Source organism: Camponotus vicinus, unplaced genomic scaffold (genome assembly GCF_025532165.1).
Source record: "Camponotus vicinus isolate PSW18456_S1 unplaced genomic scaffold, iyCamVici1.0 SCAF_13, whole genome shotgun sequence".
NCBI classification, from domain to species: Eukaryota; Metazoa; Arthropoda; class Insecta; order Hymenoptera; family Formicidae; genus Camponotus; species Camponotus vicinus.
The window spans coordinates 14664913-14686466 of NW_028141949.1; the positions used below are offsets into that span (position 1 = coordinate 14664913).

At 27.8% G+C, this 21554-nt stretch overlaps 3 protein-coding genes across 5 annotated transcripts; 2 read left to right on the plus strand and 1 right to left on the minus strand.

Moving 5' to 3' along the window:
• The first annotated feature begins 4814 nt into the window (after positions 1 to 4814).
• Positions 4815 to 8510, plus strand: LOC145963715 (protein takeout). 2 transcript variants are annotated; one of them, XM_083085865.1, is made up of 5 exons: positions 4815 to 4974; positions 6423 to 6509; positions 6678 to 6944; positions 7358 to 7516; positions 7944 to 8510. In XM_083085865.1, exons 1-5 carry the CDS (start codon positions 4902 to 4904, stop codon positions 8090 to 8092), a joined length of 735 nt encoding a protein of 244 aa, XP_082941991.1. In that variant the 5' UTR covers positions 4815 to 4901; the 3' UTR covers positions 8093 to 8510. The 2 variants fall into 2 exon arrangements, with proteins under 2 accessions (XP_082941991.1, XP_082941992.1); XM_083085866.1 differs by lacking the exon at positions 4815 to 4974 and adding an exon at positions 5107 to 5251.
• Positions 8268 to 13049, minus strand: LOC145963716 (protein takeout). The gene is made up of 5 exons (XM_083085867.1): positions 12713 to 13049; positions 11556 to 11689; positions 10470 to 10642; positions 10014 to 10222; positions 8268 to 9682 (listed from the first exon to the last, which is right to left on the minus strand). The coding sequence occupies exons 1-5, from the start codon at positions 12777 to 12779 to the stop codon at positions 9531 to 9533; spliced, it is 735 nt and encodes a 244-aa protein (XP_082941993.1). The 5' UTR covers positions 12780 to 13049; the 3' UTR covers positions 8268 to 9530.
• On the plus strand, positions 12663 to 21154 carry Jhbp16 (Juvenile hormone binding protein 16). Of its 2 annotated transcripts, none has more exons than XM_083085870.1 (7): positions 12663 to 13266; positions 13704 to 13813; positions 15157 to 15260; positions 16574 to 16676; positions 18518 to 18660; positions 19130 to 19241; positions 19609 to 21154. In XM_083085870.1, exons 4-7 carry the CDS (start codon positions 16616 to 16618, stop codon positions 19902 to 19904), a joined length of 612 nt encoding a protein of 203 aa, XP_082941996.1. In that variant the 5' UTR covers positions 12663 to 13266; positions 13704 to 13813; positions 15157 to 15260; positions 16574 to 16615; the 3' UTR covers positions 19905 to 21154. The 2 variants fall into 2 exon arrangements, with proteins under 2 accessions (XP_082941996.1, XP_082941995.1); XM_083085869.1 differs by having other exon boundaries at positions 12670 to 13266; positions 18518 to 18780.
• The last annotated feature ends 400 nt before the right edge of the window (positions 21155 to 21554 follow it).

A 21554-nucleotide genomic window follows, 5' to 3' on the forward strand; every position in this document is an offset into this window, starting at 1 on the left:
TATTATTTTACGCTATAATTTTATATATGTAATATTATGTGCAGTCGCGAAAAATTTATAAAAATATCTAATACTATATTATTAGACATAATAAATTAATTATACATATTAAATTATAATAGCTAATTATAATATTTGCGTTAAAATGTCATATATTGACTGTTTGCGAGGGGAAAAGGAAGAATTCGGTTTGTATTCAACTGTGCAATTGCACCTGTTTCGTTGCTCGCGAACTAAATATGGATTGTAATTATACCGATTATTGTGCAATGGTGTACCCCCTCTCTCTCTCTCTCTCTCTTTTTCTATATATTTCATTAGTGGTAACGCACGCGTCTGGAAGCGGTCACCATTGAGTGAATGGTGATCGGCATAAACATGATAGTGTGCTACTCCGAGAGACCTACATATCTTTCTTCTGAATAATTAATCAGAAGCAGGAATTAATTTTCTTTCTGATCCACATACACACATACACACACACATGAATCAGAGATTAGAATCCAAAATAAGATACATTTGATTTTCCATTCGAAAGTTAATAAATTATAGAAGCATAAGAAAAAACAAGTATTTAGTTTCTTGCAATTATTTTTTTTATTTAAATTATGTTGCTGTTTCTGAAAAAATTAAAATCGCGAAAATAAAAAAAGATGATAATTTTTTAAATCTTATTTTAGTTAAAAAATACGTCAAATAAAAACGTCAAGTAAATTGATTTAAAACCCGCAAAAATGTGTTACAGAGTCGCTAATAAAGGAACATATATATCTAGGTGTTCTTTGTACAGTTGAAGGGGAGGAAAAGATGTGTCATAATTGACTCTGATCGCTATGCGCGTCTTTCGTTCATTTTTAATTCAACAAGGACTGTCTATTTTTTTACTTCCACAAGGACTCGTGGCACTATCACTCGCGCTCATTGATCTGCGAGAGTGCATTTATGCAGATTACTGCGCACAATTTGTGTCATACGTGAGAGAGATATCGGGCGAAAATGTTACTAATAGTAACTGCGTAACTCAATATCAAATGTGTAACAGATTTGTTTACATTATGTATAATATATGGAATAAATTAATTTTATGCAAATTATATGCTATTTATGTGCGCAACTTTTTCCAAATAGAGAGAGAAAAAATATCAAGTATTAAATATATTATGATTTAATAAATTATTATTATAAGCATTAAATTATTATTCTTATGATTTGTGATATAATGATTATATTATATATATTATAATTTTTATAAATATAAATATATAAATGTATGCATTTATATTTATTTGATAAATATACATATATCATCATTTTTCTTAAATGTGCGAATAAAAGTCGACGGCAGGTATTATATGTTATTCACTGTTTACGTAGCCAATGAGGAAAAAATTAAGCAATTATCCAAAACTCTGACATTTAGTTAATTTGCGGTGCACTTCTTTATTATCCACGCACTTTATTATGCCAGATGTCGTATGTAATACTGTTGCACGCCAGATGTTATATGTTGTTTAGAAGAGACTATTAAGTGTAGCCTGTGGTTCTCAAATAGTAATGTTGACCATTTCTGTATGACAATAAAATTGAAAACACATAGCTAAGAGTAAGTACCTATTCTTAGTTCAGCTAGTTCGAAAAGACTTCATAACATAATGTTATTATGTCGTGATTGTTTCTTCGATATCAAGTAGAAATCTATACAATAACGTCTGCTCGAGATTTTCTCTTCATCTCATTCATTGTCAAAGCAGTCTTTCGTTTGAAGATGTGAAATTTGTATTTGACATTTATTAACATAGAATTTCTATTTAGGAAGAAAATTAATCAAAAAGAAATTAACAGAATTTATTTAAGCGTAAATTTATTACAGCGTATTAGAAGTTTATTGCAGTAACATATAATTTTCATAACTCACATATAATTTTCTAACGTTAAATTATTTACAATATTGTATGATTACATGATACGCATGTGTTACTTTTAAAATATAATTGGCGGTACTATTAATATTTTTCCAAGTACTGGCTATTTCAGATAATAGTAAGATTATTCAAATAATACCAATAATATCTATGACTTTTCGAATAATATATAAGCATCGGAAAATACATAAATACAATATATGAAAACAACATGGATTATATTGTCTATATCTTGACAGTATTAATCACAATACACATGTGTGAATTGCTTTATATTTCAATGTAAGATAAAAAGAGAGACCAAGTGTCATTCTGTGTCAATTCCAAGACTGTCGAGTATTGTGTAAGGTGGAGCATGTAAAAAAAAAAATGAGAAAGGACTCACACGCGTGTGCGCCATTCATAAAGTATACAATCGCGATATTCGCATCAAACGCACCAACATATCGACATAAATGTTCATTGTGTATGTAGTACATACATTTACATCAGCAATCGAGTCATCAATATATCGTTTTGTTATCGGTATTTCTTTTTTTTCTTCACGCTGCACGAGCTTAGAAAAACTAATTTTTCCGATCGCTGTCGCGATCTGTTCCAAGGGTAGTTACTTTGCGCATTCATGATCTGATCTTATTTCCATCGAGACTAGATACATGATGTGACGTATGCGATCGGCTAAATCGCTCTTAGATTGAACGTAAGAATGCACACAAGGTCACAAGGTCACGGAAGTCTGTACGCCTCGAGTTCATGCCCTTGCACTTGCTCATAAAGATTGCGAAATGGCCTTTCCGTGCTCTAGAAACTTTTCTTGACGCATTTCGTGCTCTTCATTGATGAGAGTATATGATCGATTGATTTATCGTGAGATGAAAATGAGTGGAAGTCATTAAATTACTTTGCGGATGCGCAAGAATTTTTTTATTTTTTTTTAAATATCATTGTAATTTTCTTTGCCAATGTAAAAAGATATCCATGACATAGGTAGATTTAAGCTATTTCACTCTGCTAGTTTTAATAAGCCAGTTACAGAGATTTAATAACAGCTATTATGAATATTATGATGATTACATTGTAGCATTCTCGTAAGTAATTGTTTTTGCCGCAGCATTTTATTAAAAAATTTCCATATTTAAATTCCTGGATGACAATTAGACGATTGTTTGTAAACTTGGTACTTACATCATAAATCTTAAAGAATAAAGTAAGTGTAGAATAAAATAAGTGTAAATGAAATCATTGGCTAAAAATGGAAAATTCAAGCTTCTTTCCAAAGAAAATTTTAATTAATATAAAATCATTAAAAACTAATGAATATATATCTACTTAATTAATTTAAATAAATAATAATTGAATAAATCTATCTAATTTATTAGTTATCACAAAAAGAAATCATGATTATCCCAAGTTTATTGGATGATTATATTGTGTTTTATTTACTTATAAAAAGATCTTAATTACTTTTTATTTGGGAATATATACATTTATTTGATATGTATATGTATGATTTCATTAATTTTATTGAATGTATAAATATATTAAATAAAATCTCTCTCTCTCTCTCTCTCTCTCTCTCTCTCGATTCCTTAAAAATCTATGGAAAAAACATAACATTGAAAAATTACATTAGAACTTACATATCCTGAGGAAAATAACACATGTTGAATAGACTCACAATCAGATACTCAAATAGGTATGCTTTTTTAAATCTCTATTTCGCAAAATAAATCATCAAAATAAATTATAAATTATAAAAATTTGTGACTCAAATAAAATATATTTGTGGGCTATAAAAGAAATTATATTCTATGCACCATTATTTAAGATTAGCATTGTAATGACGATTTACGTAAAGTATTTCTCTGCTAATTACGTTTAGCTATTGCTGAAGCTATGAAACTAATTAGAATTAATAAATTTAATAGAATATATATGTAAATAGAAAATATGAGTTTTAAGAAGAGTAAATTTTTGCGATACTTTTATTTATATTTAATACACAGTTAAATTATACTTTAATATATTATATTATATTTTTTAAAAATTATATATATGTGAGACAATTTTTATAGAATTTATGATAATTATTTACGAAAGAAAGAAAATTCTTTTATATTTTATCAAACCTCTATCATTCTTTCATCAATAAATCTTCAAATATATATATGTAGATCTATTAATCTATATAGATATATAAGTATATAGATATATAAGTCTATTTTTCCCAGTATACTTCTTGCATTTTCACGCTTCATTCAGTGTATAAGTGAGTCACGTTTACATCTTATTTTAAATTCAAGAAGGACATGAAGAGAGAAGATGTTAACAGAAATAGACTTCCTCCTGCTAGGCATTCTCGGAATCACCACAAGAGTGCAACAATAATTGAGCACGACTCATTGTCAATTAAACCGAGCCCAAGATGCCGATGTGGTGACAGAGAGAGAGAGAGAGAGAGGGGGGGGGAGGCGGTAGAGGGGGAAAGAGAGAGAGAGAAATCAGAAAAAGTGAGTATTGTCAATCTCATCAAAAATATTTTTCTTTACCTATTTTCCTTCTATTCAAGACAAAAACATTTCTGATCGTTCTAGGAAAAATATCTTATGTCACATGGTATCATCTACTTATTATCTCTTATCTTCTTCTTCCTTCTTCTTCTTCTTTTTATCTTCTTTTTCATTAAAAATTGATTTGATTATAATTTCTCTGCAATCAAAATATAGATTCGCCTGAACTTGTTGAATTGCCATCCTTTTTTTACTGGTCGAAAATGTTCTGAAGAAAAGAGAAGCGTATTTTCCGATGCAGCCGTTTTAGTTTCCCACCTACTGCTGCTTCTCGCCTCTCACGTATAAGCTCGTTTTAATGACATGCAATTTTGCAACGTATCTTTGTCGAGTCCTTGGAACGGGAGACTATATAAACCGAGTGTTTATAATTGGTTGGACTAGCCACAAGGATTTTTAACCACGCAGGATGTCGTTCTACACTCTCGCCGTGTACTGCGCTACCGTACTTGTGCTTGTCGCGGCTCAGGATCTCGAGCTTCGTAAGTCCTTTATTCAGCCATCGATCTCTTCTGTCTTTGAGAACCGATTTTTCCTTAATTCGACTCATATCAGTTAAGATTTAATTGCTCTTCTTTGTTCTGTCTCGAGAAGGAGGCAGTGTGAGACTTTTAATTAATTCACAAATGTAAGGAATATGACAACGGTCCTGGTTGATACTTTCCAGTGTGTGGAAAAGAATGTGTGCTTAAATTTTACGTGCCATTGTTCACGACTATTCCCATGTGATGTAGAATCTTTCCTCACAGTTTGCTAAAGGTGAATATCATGCTTTGATAACGCAGTTCTCTATAATATTCAATTACATAAATATATAGAGATAATATTTTATATGTAAAAATTTAATTTAGGTTTAAAAATATTCAGAAAGAATGTTGTGTAAAATATAAATATATATATTTTTTTTAATATAATCAAATTAACTGTATCAAATTAATTGTGCTTCACTTGATTCTTAATGAATCAAATGATACATTTCATTATAGATTGCAAATTGTAGCTGATTTTCACAACATATTATTGAAATAAAAAATTAAAGTAATCAATGAATTATAAATGTGAAGTATATACTGCTGTCAATAACATACATAACATTTTCTTTAGAGCGTTTATTGACATTAATTATGTAAATGCAACTCTCTTTCTTATACTCTATCTATATTGAATTGGCAACAATTCTATATTGAATTGGCATCGAAATAGCAATTTCAGAAAGTAAATAAAATTAGAGTGAATAAGACATTTTAATATAGTGTATATAATATCAAATATAAATTAATATGCATAAAATTGTGTTTACATGTTTACGGTTGAATAGATAATATGTAAGTTTGCACGTATGTAGATCTGTATTTATATGGTTGAATGGATAATATTATTTACGTAAGTGTATATATGTTTATTAATTTATTTATTACATTTATATTTTTACTATTATTTAATGGCGTTGACACAATTAATTAAGCTAATATCAATAGTTTAATATTTTTTTATTAATAAAACATAATAAAAAATTATACAAAACATTATACAAAGATTAATGTTCATATTAGCACAATGGCTATTTTTGCAGTTATTGCAGATAGAAAAATTGCAGTTGATATTAACCAAGAATAAGTTCAGAATTTGAACACAAAATTTTCTAAGCCAATCTGTACAAGATCCTGTTATAGTGATTCATGCGCAATTAAAAATATATTTCGATATTATTTATTAAAAATATTTCGATTTTAATTTTTATATTTATTAAATATTTGTTTTAAATTTTAAATGCTTAAAAAGCTACAAGATACAAACTGTTTGGCTGCAATAAAAAAATCTAATTATTTCATTATACATATATAATTCATTATAATAATATTCGAAATAATTAATTAATAGTTTATATGTACATATGTATATTTAACGTATATTTTACATTTTTACACAGCGGTACAGACTTGCAAGCGGGATGCATCTGATTATACATCTTGTCTCAGACTTGCGATGCAAGAAGCATGGCCAACTTTCATCGCAGGTATAAAAAAAGCGATACTATTCTTTTTTTAATTGTTCAAAAGTACCAATTCTTATTGCATTACATTTATTATAATTTATATATTACATATAAGAAAAAATATATATTTTCTATTATTTCATATATTTTTACATACCATATTACACAAACTTTATTTTTTTTCGGAAGGTATCCCGGAATTAGATATGCCACCTCTGGATCCGTATTTTCTTGAATATCAAAATACCGTATATGAAACCGGTGACTTGCGTGCAGACATAACAGTCAAAAATGTTAATATCTATGGACTTGCAAAGATTAATTTCTTGGCTGTGAGGCCGCATCATTCTGATGATTCTTTCCATTTAGAAGTCGATCTCGAGTTGCCAAAAATGCTTATAGAGGGTAATTTCAAGGCGGAAGGAGCTTACGGAGTGTTAACAATTGGTGGCGAAGGTGTGTTAATTAAGTAATTAAAAATTTAATAAAAAGAGAGTTACCAACAAACAAAAAATATATTATATGCACTCTAGATAGATATTAATTATTATTTAACTTTTCCAAAATTATATAACTTTGTTATTATTTAATATCATATAATCAAAATGAATATTATTAAAAAATATTTAATATCACATGAATCAAATTAGAAATAAATTTTCGATATCTTTCTTTATATAATTTTTAATAGAGTTTTTGCGTATGTGTATGTTTTTTTTACTTTGTTTGCATAGTTTATAAAATAGTTTATCCCATCGTGCTTATCCCATTTGGTGTTTTTAAGCATGTGTTAAAATAATTTCTTATTAATGGGGAATTTAATTACTCTTATAAAAAAGATATAATCTATTTTATTATTTACATGGCAGGGTTTTTCAATATTAGTCTAGAAGATATAAAAGACACATGGTCCATAGAAGGACCTGTAGCAAGCGATAAATGGACGATCGATCATTTCCGTCTAAATCCGGAAATTGGAAAGATGCAAGTCTGGTTTAGTGATATGTTCAATGGCAACGAGCAACTTAGTAAGTACATATAAATATGAATTTAAAATAATTCTACCTTTGAAATAGTGCTTTTAGCTACGGACGTATTTATCTTTATTTGACAATATATGTGTTGGTAATCTTTATTAATATATATATATATATATATGTTAATTTTATAAATTATATGCCAGATTATAGTAGGAAAAGGCACTTGATATCACAATATTATTTTGTATGTTTTTATCTTAAGCAAAATTACCTATCATTGTTTCGTACATCCTCTAATTATTTCATTATATAACTTTAACAAATTCTTGATAGTTAATCAATGGGAAATACAAGTACATATATATGTGTTGTAATTCCTTTTACATAATGTTGTTTATGAATACAGCTAAATTGCTTTTTTCACGTGCTGATTCGCTTTGAGGCGATATCGTCATAGCAGGATTTTCATTTGCAGATAGCATGGCTCTGAAATTTATAAACGAGAATTGGCCGTCGTTGTACCGAGAGATGTTGCCGTTCTTGTCGCAAAACTTGGATAATTATCTCACCGAAACTGCTAATCGCCTAATGTCAAAGGTCTCCTTTTCGAAGACGTTCCCTTGAGGGCCTCGAAGACTATTTCTCGTACCAAGGCACGTACGTAGCTTAGTTAAAATATAATCGAAAGTGCGCCGAATTTTCAGAGTAGCGAATACTTTAGCCGACTGCTCGAAACCAACGCGGAACAATGCAGAGTCTCTCTCTTTCTCTAGATTCTGCAAACATCCCGACGTGATAATTTTTGTTTCTCATCGTAACGTGATAGTGTTAGAATGAATTTGCAAATCGAACGTCGACATGCGTGTGAATAATATGACAGTGGCGAGTTTATTGTATAACTATGTGTATAACGTGTAAACGAAATAGATTACTTTATTGTTATTATTATTGTGTTACTGCTATTTTCACTAGCGAAGTTGTTTATGTAAAGCACACAGATGTAATAAATATCTAGGAAAATAGAAAAAGAGTGCCAAACAGATTCAACAATTCTTTTGAATAATTTTCAATCCCCTTAAAAGTTTTTTCTCTGCAAACATTTATCTGAAATTGTTGTTATGGAAATATACACACATACACACGTCTAATTGACTTATTCATATTAGCAAGTTAATAAATATTAGATAATTTAAGTAGATAGATAACTTAAGTATAATATTTATGTGAAACAAATTAAAATAATTAATCTCATCATATATATTTAATCACTATGTATTTATACTCCAATAACAAATATATATTATATTCCATCAATATACCATTTTTAATTATTCGTTAAGACACTAACAATAACACCATATTTAATACTTAATATAATTATTCGTACATACCACCAAAGTTTTACTGTAATCTAAGTAACAATTATGTTTTCTGTCAACATGTGTTACTTTTACGCCTAAGAATATGCCTCAATGAAAATTATATTTTAATCTTTCGATACAATTGTTTGTTTCGCACACAATTTGTTCGATGATTGAATAATGAATTAAATAAAATATATATTAATTTAATACTTTAACAAAAATGATAATTAATATTTTGTTTCCAAAGGGAAACAATCACAAAAGTAGCACATTATTATTATGTCATTGCGGCATTTTAATTAGCGGATTTAAAAATCGATCCTTGTGTAAATAAGCCAATTTATGTAGCATGCTGTATAAAATTTTTGTTCATTAAAATAGTGACAATTTTTTCAGTTTTATTATTCAAAAACTCTTTATAAAATTAGTGAATATATAATACTATGAGAAATATCAAGTTTGTTGAAATGCCAGAATGAAATCACAGTCTATTATTTCAAAGCTGAAAGAGTCACAGTTTAAAAATTGCGTTTATAATTCTAAATTTAATGCCTCTTTAGTTTTAATTTAAATAAACTTGATACCTTTTATTTTTATGCCATAATGCGTTGTCAGTTCTACCTGCCTATTTAAGATTGATCGTTTCTTTCATAAGAGAAAGCTAACAATCGCTAATAAAGATATAATATAGATATCTCCTAAGGTGTAAGGAACATTTCTACTGGCACGTGTCGTAACAATTGATTGACAATTCCGGCAAAGAGCGATGATAATTTTTTCTTCAATTGCGGTTCCATCACTTTCAATACCTCTTGTCCGTTTTCTCGTAGGAAGAGATTGATCGCTTCGGCTGTAGAAATTAAATAGGAATGACAAAAACAATATAAAAGAATTAATTAATTACAAGCTAATAATTTTCGTATTTGATTACAAAAAGTCGAAGAATATCTTACTATTTAAATAAATATCTAAATAAATATCTTAATATTTATTACGATTTGATAATATTCCATATAAATTTTTATTATTTATTAATTAATAGAGAAATATTAAAGCTAGTTTAATTATATGATTTATTTTACTAGAAGAGAGAGAGAGAGAGAGAGAGAGAGAGAGTTCATTAAATAATTTAATTTTTGGAGTATTAAATATATTATAATAATTTTGTGCAATTTACTTACTGAGTATTCGATTATTTTTAAAGATTTTGCTGACTCGCATTTGCACATCCTTTACTCCAAGTATTACATCGAGGTTATCGACATTCAAGTATGTTTTTCCATCTCGTGATTTCGTCGACACAGTCCCTTTGACTAGAGCTGTAGCATCACCGAAGCGTGCGTGAAACGTGCCGTTCCCACTTGCGGGTAAAATTATTAATACACCGGAACTGCAAAAATTAAATCTGATAAACAGACAATCTACCCTTTTAAATATTGAGAAAAAATCACTTATTCAAATTATGTATACTTTATTCATTCTTTTTATTAAATTATTCTTTAGCGTTAACAAATGAGAAAATTTCCATATGCGAGAATAAAAATAATTTTGACTATACAAATGCAAATAAATAGGTATTCATAGAAGGTTGAAATACTACTTTGATACTTTAGTCGAGTATAACTGAATTCGTCTACCTGGAATAATGCGCGTCTAGTATAAGGGCTGGCATTCGTACAATAGCTTGGAAGGGTGAGCCAATCTTAATATCATCCACTGTATAGTTACTTGCCCCTTTTACGTAAAGGTCGCGTAGCTGAATCTTGTAACCGTTTGAACCACCTGTCAGAGAGAGAGTCAGCTCGTCCATCTGTTGAAATTAACAGAAAAAGGGAAGGGAATGCGTAATAATGCAAATTGAAACAAAACTTTCGCGCATTGCATAGTGTAATTTATTTATCTTATTACAATATATAGAGCCTGTAACATTTAATAACTACTTTCAAAATGTAAAGAAAGTATCATCCGTAATTTTTATTATATTTATATAATATATAATAAAGATTTCATTACATCTATACATTTAAAGTATTGGAAGCAGTTACTTTATACAAACGTGTGTGGGTTTATTTATATATGACAAATTTTATATACAATTATATATGTATATATACGATGAGGCAATAACTTTGTCTACCTGGAATATCTGTGCTATTTTTGCAGATATTAAAAAAATTGTAATTACGAAAAATATACGATATCAGGAGGACCATAATATGCTGGTAATATTTTTTCCATAAGTGGAGGCATTTCAGAGATTTCAAGATTATCTTCATTTTCTTTAATGAAACCATCCTAATTTTTTTATATAAATCGATTCCTCACAATATTCCACATAAAAAGTAAATTGTAAAGAATAGCCAAAAATTGAATACTTTACGAGATATTTTATGCCTTAAGTTGACATAATTTTATATAAACTATAAAATATCTCGTAAAATATTAATTTTTCGATTATTTTGACTAAAATATTACTAGTATATTATAGTCCTTTTAATACCGTACAATTTTCACAATTTTACAATTTTTTCATATCTTTAAAAATAGCGCAGATATTCCAGACAAAATTATTGCCTCATCCTGTATATGTGTTAAGTATATAGAAATAAAAAGTTTCCTTTTTGAAAGAAATCTTTTTAGATATATGTATTATACTATAAATACAATAATATATAATCTCTGTGTACAATATTATTTATATTGTAATTTAATATAGAACTTACACGAAATGGTTCTACTGAAGGCAATTCGATTTCAGGTATTCCGACACTCAAGTAAGGTCGTAAGTGGTGCAGAGCATCAATCAAACAAGTTGTCAATTTTGGATCGCTCCTCGAGCATTGCTTCACATATTCCGCTGTAAATAGAATGTTATCATGTTATGTTTATTATATTATATTTCAACACATATACACAGATACATATGTTTAATCATATTTTATTATCGAAGAGAGAAAACATTAATCATAAATATGAATTTTTAAATTACACTTTCTTACGTTCTCTATCTAAAGAAGAAAGAGAAATTTGAATAGTTCTTGATCTAATAAGTAAAAGCGTCGACGAATAAAAAGCATCTTAGTCAGTAGTCACGTTAAAAGTGAAAGTATTATCTCGCGACGAAATACACCTTCAAGAGCATGTTGTGCAAATTAGTGCAAAGGTCATATAGGCTAAATGTTTTTTTTTTTAGAACGAGATTATTGCGAGATTTTATAATTTAGATCACTCGATATATGCTTGATACATGCTAAATAAATTACAAATACACAAATAGAAATATATATAATACATATAACTTGGAAATAAATATGTAAATTATAATATATTAATTATATTGCTATTTTGTAATAATATAATTATGGTGGATTTACAATAGAATTACTCTAATAGTGTGACCTAAATACGTATACCTATATGCTAACTTTGAATATACTTGACTACAACATTGCAGCGGAAATGAAGATCCGGCCTTATGACAGTCCAACGCGATTGCATGCAGAAAATTGCACATATAATTTGGCTTTAAATTGTTTTTTTTATTTACAAAAAAGTTTTATTTTACGATATATAAAACAGTCGAATCTTTTTCTCAAGAACAATTTCTTGAAATTATAAGTTGCATACTGTTTTTTAAACTTTTTCATAGACACTACATCCAATCTAATGAATTATCGTTATCTACTATATGTATACTGTCCTGAGATACAAAGTTTTTTAACAACATTTAATTGCAATAAACCATAGAGTCATTTATGTTACTTAGAATCAAACCGATCGTTTTGTTATAATTATCCAAATTCAAATATAATAAATTCCACGGATATTTAACGACTTATTTAATGTGTTTATTTTGCAAGAAATATTTTCAATTACTTACGGCTTAAATCGGAGGAGAGAGCTACCGCGTAGCCGACAACAAGGATGACCCACAGCTTCTTGGTCATGATTTTCAATGTAGCCGTGACAACGATTTCGCGAAACTTTCGATTATCGAAACTCGTGAAAATCCCGAGAATTCTGTCGCTAAATCTGTTCTATCCTTCGCAAATTGAATACGAGATCTTATCTCAAGAGGAGGATCACTAGCTACGAAGAGTTCGACTAAAGACTGCCGCGAATCTCACGATATAAACGACTCTGTCAGAGCAAGACTGACTATGCAAGAGAGGGCATTGACAGATGGCAGATCTCGTATAGCTGCACTTATGGATACTTTCACTACTGCAATATGCACCTGCGCCTTCTTCGTCGGCTGCAATGGCAGACGAGACTTGCACGGATTGTGGAGTCGGTTAAACGAAAGTGTCCTATCCAGAGGATACGTAATGATGCCCGTATGTCCGCATATAAATCATCGGTCCCATAATGAGAAGTTGGCTTCGACATTTTCACGACAAAAGCATATTGCATTTATGAATTGATGTCACAGATGTAATTTCGTATTTTAAACTGCATGCGAAAAGTTAAATAGATTGAACATAATATTACACTTATTATGGAATGTTTATCTAACATAAAATCAATATTTATAAGTTTTGCAAGTGTTTCGAATTATCAATAACGTCTACAATAGGAGATTTGCTTGATATATGTATAAGTATATAGATTATTATCAATTTTTTCTCCCCTTATTTCCTTGTTTTTACCTTAATCTACTATTGCATATGATATTTCTATTGTAAATAAGTTTATAATTATATTACTATAATTATATTATTTTAATATAATTATAATTTTTTAGTTAATTTTTTTAGTAGTAATTTTTATAAAAAATTTACTTAATACACATTGGTTTTCTCATGAAAAATAATTTCTCAAAGAAAACTGCGAGAATCATATAATTTTATTCATTTCTCTTTTATTTCCAGATGACATCATATTTTCAATTTGAACTTGCGAAATTATGAAGTTTCGTGAGGCAAGATTATGATCCTGCACGCAATGTAAACAACAAGTGTCTATGATGATAAGGCGCATCGTATGTACATAGTAGTATAGCATCTCCTTAATAATGATGTAACAAGTCATTTGCATTCTGCAATTAAGCTGTTTGCATTGTGTAATAGAATTTCGATAGAATGAAAATATATTCCATTAATGACAGTTCGTCATAGATGTTTAAAATTGCCTCTAAAATTATTATATTAATATTCTAATATATAAAACAATAGAAATAAAATAATATTAGAAAAATATTAAGACATTTATAATCATTTTCAAGAAATTTTTTTGGTATTAAATATATAATTTTATATAGAAAAATAAATTCTGCAAAATATTTATTATTAATATTAATAATATTATTATTATTATTACAACAACTTTTCTCTCTTTTAGTTTTTTATATTAATTTATCTTGTTTGACAAATTATAAGAAATGTTGTTTATTCTTCTGCAATAATATCTTGAGAGAATAAGAGAGAAAAAATACAAGAGATAATATATATATATATATATCTTGAGAGAATAAGAGAGAAAAAATACAAGAGATAATATATATATATATATATATATATATATATATATATTATCTCTTGTATTTTTTCTCTCTTATTCTCTCAAGATATTATTGCAGAAGAATAAACAACACTTGCTCACTGCATAACGGAAATTTAAAAAAACTTATAAATTTTAAATTTGTTATGGAAATTTTCAATAAAATATGAATAATATTTAAATGCAAATAATATAATGAGTATTAATTGCATATATAATTTAAGAAAAAATTTTATAGAGTATAAAATAAGCATTTTATAGAATATAAAGTACTACTTAATTTTTATTTTAAATGAAAAAAATTCTACTTACACATATAATAAAAAATTTTTTACATATTATGTATTTTTTATTTTTTTATGCAATAATAATCTATTTAAGAGAGAGAAGATCTATTTAATCTATTTATTTGAGATTTTTTTTAAAACATATTTTTATCTAAAAATATATTTTCTTGTAGCATAAATGATTCTCACACGCATATATATATATATATATATATATATATATATATATATATATATATATATAAATTAATTATTTACATTTATATTCATATTCATATATACATATAAATTAATTATTATTGTGTTACAAAAATTTTTTAATTTTTCTTGCCTTAGATGATTGCGATACTAAAAGAAATATGCAATTTGTGAAAATTGTTCAAATATTCGTATGCTTGCATATATATGATTGACATATATAATGTCTACATGAGAGAAATACGCAATCAACTCGAGAAGAAGTACAACGATCCCTTGAAACAAGTATTCTTCTTTTCTGTCGTTTTATATTTTTCAAGGACGCATTCATTTGCTACAGATCAGGATAGACGGTTCAGAACAGCATCAGGCAAGTCTACTATCGAGTCTCGCATTGCCGGGTTAACATCTGCAACGTCTACGTTTTAATCGTTCAAGGTTTAGGTAAGGAAACAGCGGCAGAGTTAAAAATGTATTCAAACAATTTAATATCTAAATTATGAAATAATATCTAAATTAATCATAATATGTATATATAATAAATTATAACATCTAAATAATATCTAAATTATGAAATAATTATGTAAAATTATATATTGTTGGATTCAAAATATTTTTTTATGTGAACTAGATAATCCGCATTTAATGTTTCAAGAGTTAATATTATCTGAATTAAATTGATTTTTCTAAACCATCTATTACATAAAACTGGATAAAAAGTTACACAACATATACACACGCACATATATATGTATGTATATATCTGCCAAAATTTATTACAGTTATATACATATTATGTATATAAAAATGTAATAATATAAAAATTTTATGTTATTTTTATATTCCTTTGTGCGCGCTTATATTAAAAATAAATATTTGTTCAAAATTTCTAGCCTAATAAGAGCGTTTGACAAAAAAATTGTGTGTCACCTAAACATCTAAATATCAATTAATCTTTTTTTTTATTAAAACAAAATTGACAAATATTCAAGAAATAAATTTTTCTCATATTGCTATTGCATTCATTTTTATCGTGTGATTATAAAACACATAATGCAAAAAGTTTTCATTTTAATTGCAAATGTGAGAATTTGAATTATTTAGAAAATCAATCAGATATTTAAATATTAAAAAATGTGAATTATATATATTTGCAGCTCTAATGATAAACTTATATATATAGAAAAAATGTGTAAATAGCTATCATAGAATTGTTTTTCGTTTTGTTTAAAATTTGATTTATGTTTACGCGAAATAAATTTAGAAAATAAATAAAGGTTGGTGAAATTTAATTAAATCGTAATTGCAATGTAAAATAAAATATTTGAGAATAATATATGTATCAGAGCGTATTATCGCGAATTATTTTAACCGCAATCTACTAGCGATGTAATATTAGGTAATGATGTAACGTTAGATAATTCGCAATATACATAAGACTTGTTTTCTCTTTTCTAATATCGGCGCATAAGGTATTGGTCCAAATTCCGAGACTCGATGTGAGGGGAAAGATTTTTTATGCGAATAAATTCTCACTCCCACTTGAAGCAATTCCTCGATCTTCTACTACATTACGTAAAACAATCCCAAAATTTTACTCGGAGGCAGTTCGCTAAACCTTTTTCTCAGATGTATCGTGGACGGTGAAAGTGCAAGGATCGCGCGCATTCCCCGTCCGCATAGTATCTCAAGTGAACCGTTGCGATCATTAATAAGTACATGATAAGTACCGTGGTGATTTTTTTTGCGTGCTTCAGATTTATCAAACAAAATAGGAGAGGGAGAGAAAAGGCAGAAAGATGCTACGAACCCTCTTGATTGCGCTACTATTGTACGCTTTGACTACCGCTGTCGAGTTCGGTGAGTACATCTGATGATTTTAACTACCACACGTGTAAGAAGTTTTAAAATCAGTGATTTCTATGTTTGATATTATAAAGAGGAGAAATTGACAAAAAAATTAATAATAAATTTGAATAATAATTAAGCGAAACAGTTTAAAAGATTCGAGAGATCTCTACTCTTTTATAATATATTTTCCTTAAATTTTTTTGGGGGGGCTATCGAAACCTTTCATAACCGCTTATATATCACGTGTTGTACCATAATTAAATATTTTCAATATTATAGCGGGCGTAAAATCGACACGTAATATTACTTTCACTGAAGAATCAAATATATAGATTGCACTGTGTATGTGTGTGTGTGTGTGTGTGTATGTGTGAATGTATATCATTTAATCGATTCTGAAAAAAGATATGTAAAATTAAATCGAACTTTATTGTTGCCGCTTTTGCTCAAAGCCGGTTTTAAGCTATGCGTATTGTTACTTTTACATTGCGAAGATTGTATATATCGACAGTTTGAATGTTACAAGAGATCAGTAGTTATACAAATATATATATATTTTTATTGACTCCGGAAAGTTTGCGATATCAATTTTTTTTTCTTGAAAGAATATCGAAATCTTAATATATTTATTAAACAAGAGTTTGCATCATTATATTAAGACTATTAACGTATTAAAAAACAAGTCAAAATGAAATAAGAAAAGCCGTTTACACACACACATTTATGGATATATTATGATATATAATGATATTATTATATGTTGTAATAAAAAACAGAATTCACGAATGAAATCTTCTCAAGAAATGCAACATTGTGCTATAAAGTGCAAGATATTAGAAAATCAGAATGCTTGGGAGTGAAAGTTACATTATTGTGATTGCACATGTGCATTCAATGTTAATTGACGTATTTTCGCAACAATTCCTAAAACACACATGCACTTGCTAATTGGATTTAGTCATTATGAAGATTTTACAAAAAATTGTTAAATTTTTAAATTTTAGCATTATTTATCTTTCCATTTTAATTGTAATAAAAACGGATAAAATATGTTTCAATTTAATATATAAAATAAATTGGATGTAGTAAAATTCATGACATTACAATAGATTAATTGATACGTATTATTTCTTTCCTTTGTATATGATTACTTATACCAAGATAAAAAAGATTTTTAAAATATACAGCAAAAAAGTAAAGTACATGTTATAAAAATTATCTTTGCACAAACATTATAATAGAAATTTTATATTAATATTAATTTTAACAAATTTCATTAACATTGTATTAGATTATATTAACATATTAAAATTATCATCATTTTTAATAACTCCGTTTTAAAGATTACGCAAACTCACAAAATAAAAAATTGCTTAGCATTTCTTATATAGCTTTTTATCATTCGATAAAATCTCATTAATATCATTTTGACAGAATAAAAAATTAGTACATAATAATTAACGTATACAAAAAACTGAAATAATATAATTGAAACAGAATAAATTTAAAAAGGTTATTGAACGCTTTAAAATCTAATTTCTATATAATTTTAATCATTTATCTAATTCTAATTCTAATTCTAAACATCTTCAGAATTTTAATTCTTTGTTACAAAATTAAATAATTTATGAAATATTATAGTCGCTAACATATTCATAAGAGTTTATTTAAAAAGCTTTTAAACACTCTCCAATGATAAATAATTATTTTTTAATATTATATATTTCTGAATCATATATAATTAATTGTTACAAATTTTCATTTATACAACATTTCTCATAATATAGTATATATTTATGCACCAATTTAAATCAATGACTCTCAAATATATCTCTCATGTATGTTTTTAGAGGACAACTTTAAAAATTGTCATCCCGACAAGTTGGGGTTTGATGCCTGCGTACGAGAGGGATTAAATTCGATTCGACCTTATTTCAAAACCGGTTTACCGAAATACAATGTGCTCCCGTTTGATCCATTTTTTGCCAAAGAGGTAACTGCCACGAGGGGAGTTCCAAATTTCGGTTTTATTTTAACCCTCCGAAATGTCACTGAAACGGGATGGGCCATCAGTAAAGTAACAAAGTTCATCTCCGAATTGAAAAATTACAGGGTACATGCACTATATTCATCATTCGTAATTATATGATACGCTTGATGTAACATGTAATTTTATCGACAAATATCGTATGATTATATATATTATTAGTTACTTATTATATTTTTCAAGAGATATTTATTAAGAGTGATTTAATATATCTTATATTTTATGTTAAAGATAAAAGCATCTTATATTTTATTATTTTTTAAAGATAAGAGAATATATTCATTCAGGATTATAATTAGGATAATTATTAATATTTTACATTATATACATTTAATTTATTGGAGAAAAAAATTTAAACAAAAACAATAACATGGTGACAAATCAATTATAACACTTTTAATATTATATTAATTAGATTGTGTACACGCAAAGCTTCCCGAAGAAAGTGCTGAATGGTAATTACGAATTTAAAGGTGAATTATTCAGCTCCACTATAACAAACAAAGGAAGATTCGCGCTCACCTTATGTAAGTGCCATTAATAAATTTATTCCAAATGCATGCGAAAGTTTCCATATAGAATAAAATTGATTAGTAATTGCTAATTTTATAGTATGTGAAAGTGTGAATATTCATTTAAAAATGAATAGAAAGTCGTGTGTCTTCTAATCTTTTACTGTAGTCATTTGGTACGTTTAACCAATATTATTGAGCATGATTAATGGCGAGAAAAAACTAATTTGCTTCAATGCAGAAAAATAATCGTATGATCTTTTGTTTTCAATGCTCCATTATGGCTGCACTATAAGATTAGAAGAGAAAGATATATAATTTTAAAAAAATATTTATTTGCACACAATCTTTCTATTTTATGATATTTTTTTTTTCACTGCAGACGATCTAACGCAAACGACTACCGTGACTAGATTACCGGGACAAAAAGTGCGGGCTCAAATGGATGTTGAGAGCATCAAAGATCTAGAACTTCACATCACAAATCTTTTATTTGGCAAGCAATTGCTTGAAAATATTCTCGATAAAATAATCAACACTACCTGGCAACCTGGTTTCATGGTAACAAGGCGTTTAATCAACGAGCTCGTCTCGACTGCCTTTACAGAAATTTTCAATAATTCCTTCTATAATTTTCCCTTCGAAAAGATTTTCAAATCGAATCAATCCATAAGTTAAATCAATACATCTGTCAAGTGAGCTATGATTGAATGAATAAAAGATGTCGTTTTAATTAATAAGTAAATAAAGAGTATTTGTATTTGTCGATTCGATAAACAATGTTAAATCGCTGTGAAAAGACGAAGTTTAGCATAAATAATAAGTTTAATTTACATTTTTTGTGAAAGTTTTTATGCAATTCATGTATTTTTATCTTAGAAATCTTGTGCTGTTCTTCTTATGTTTGCATAATCGTACGTTTTCACTATATAAAAATATTCAGCACATAAAATATAAGTATATGTGAGATAAATATATGATTCTTTTTGTATTGATTAAGCTCTACGATTCACGATATATGTCGTGCTACCATCGAATAATTTTTCTTGCTACTCCAAATTAACACTGCTCATTAATTTGCATATCGTATCCTATATATAACAGTTATATTTGTCGAGTGCTATGCCGATTATATTTTGAGAGACTTCTTTCCATTTTTGCCTAAATTGCCGATTGCCTTGAGAATTCGCGGTCTTTGACCGCGCATCAAATTAATATTCTTTGATATTGACCATGATTCTTTTTTATGATCCGTGAGAATCCGCGGTCTTTGACCGTATCAAAGAATATTAATATGATTCGAATTAGCAGAAGGAGATATATTCATTTGATCACCAAGTAAGTTATTATTTATGTCCAACACCTGCATTTTCGATCTTCAATCTATCATTCCAGTCTAAAGGTTTAATAAATGTAAAACACACATACATATACATATTTCTTTTTCTCTAAAGTCAAGTTTCATTAAAAAACAATACGAAATATATACACATTATATACATGAAAAAATGAATAAATAAGTTGTGAATTTTGTAAGATCTTCATCCTAGTATGTAGAATTTTCCTTTTTTTTTACATAAATCTAAAAAAATATTATTGCTAAAAAGAATTTTAAACCTATTTTAATCATTTCAAGTTTCTTTTTTTTTCATAAAGTAGACAAATTTATTTTAATTTATGTTAAAAGTTACATAAGTTAAAATAGACATGGAATAAACTGACCAGTTCAGGATTCGCTTTAGACGAGTCGTATCTATTCGCACACTAGGATTAAGAAAGTGTAATAATAAATGTAAATTATGTGCGATAAGTAATCTTTATATTAGTGATTAATTAAAAATTAAAATGACAAGTTGTAGCGAAATCAATTTTTTTACAACGAATTTATTTGTATGACTGACACTTTTTTAATAAATAGGATTCTAAAATTTCATAAGATTTATACTTTATATTTTCGAAACTCGCTATGAAATCACGTTGTGTAAAATCATTTACGATTTAGTCTCTCTCGTTCGTTTTTCCCTCACGTCTAAGCGCAGGAAATCCGACGTCGATCTTCCGCGAACATGTGCGCGAGCAAATCAGAAACGTGACTTAAAACGAACGTGACCGAGCCGATTAACGGTGTTTTAATACTCTCTTACTCCTCTTTCGGTTGTTCTATGACGTCCACTCTGACGTCTATTCAGACGCTTTCTTTCGTCCATATTCATCGCACATTTTCATTAACTGTTATCAATATTACGAGTTACGATGACCTATTTCTCCTTTATTATCCGATTGACAACTTTTAAATTCCGATTTAGTTTTTGGATTGTTTACGTACTT

Excerpts from the sequence above, each read along its gene's own strand:
- LOC145963716 (XM_083085867.1), bottom strand. The coding sequence starts at position 12,779 with ATGACCAAGAAGCTGTGGGTCATCCTTGTTGTCGGCTACGCGGTAGCT. Across the intron at positions 11,690-12,712 it reads TCTCTCCTCCGATTTAAGCC|CGGAATATGTGAAGCAATGC; the intron begins GTAAGTAATTGA and ends TTCTATTTACAG. Across the intron at positions 9,683-10,013 it reads TAAAAATAATCGAATACTCA|CCGAAGCGATCAATCTCTTC; the intron begins GTAAGTAAATTG and ends TAATTTCTACAG.
- LOC145963715 (XM_083085865.1), top strand. The coding sequence starts at position 4,902 with ATGTCGTTCTACACTCTCGCCGTGTACTGCGCTACCGTACTTGTGCTT. Across the intron at positions 4,975-6,422 it reads GGCTCAGGATCTCGAGCTTC|CGGTACAGACTTGCAAGCGG; the intron begins GTAAGTCCTTTA and ends ATTTTTACACAG. Across the intron at positions 6,510-6,677 it reads ATGGCCAACTTTCATCGCAG|GTATCCCGGAATTAGATATG; the intron begins GTATAAAAAAAG and ends TTTTTTCGGAAG.
- Jhbp16 (XM_083085869.1), top strand. The coding sequence starts at position 16,616 with ATGCTACGAACCCTCTTGATTGCGCTACTATTGTACGCTTTGACTACC. Across the intron at positions 16,677-18,517 it reads GACTACCGCTGTCGAGTTCG|AGGACAACTTTAAAAATTGT; the intron begins GTGAGTACATCT and ends GTATGTTTTTAG. Across the intron at positions 18,781-19,129 it reads CCGAATTGAAAAATTACAGG|ATTGTGTACACGCAAAGCTT; the intron begins GTACATGCACTA and ends TATATTAATTAG.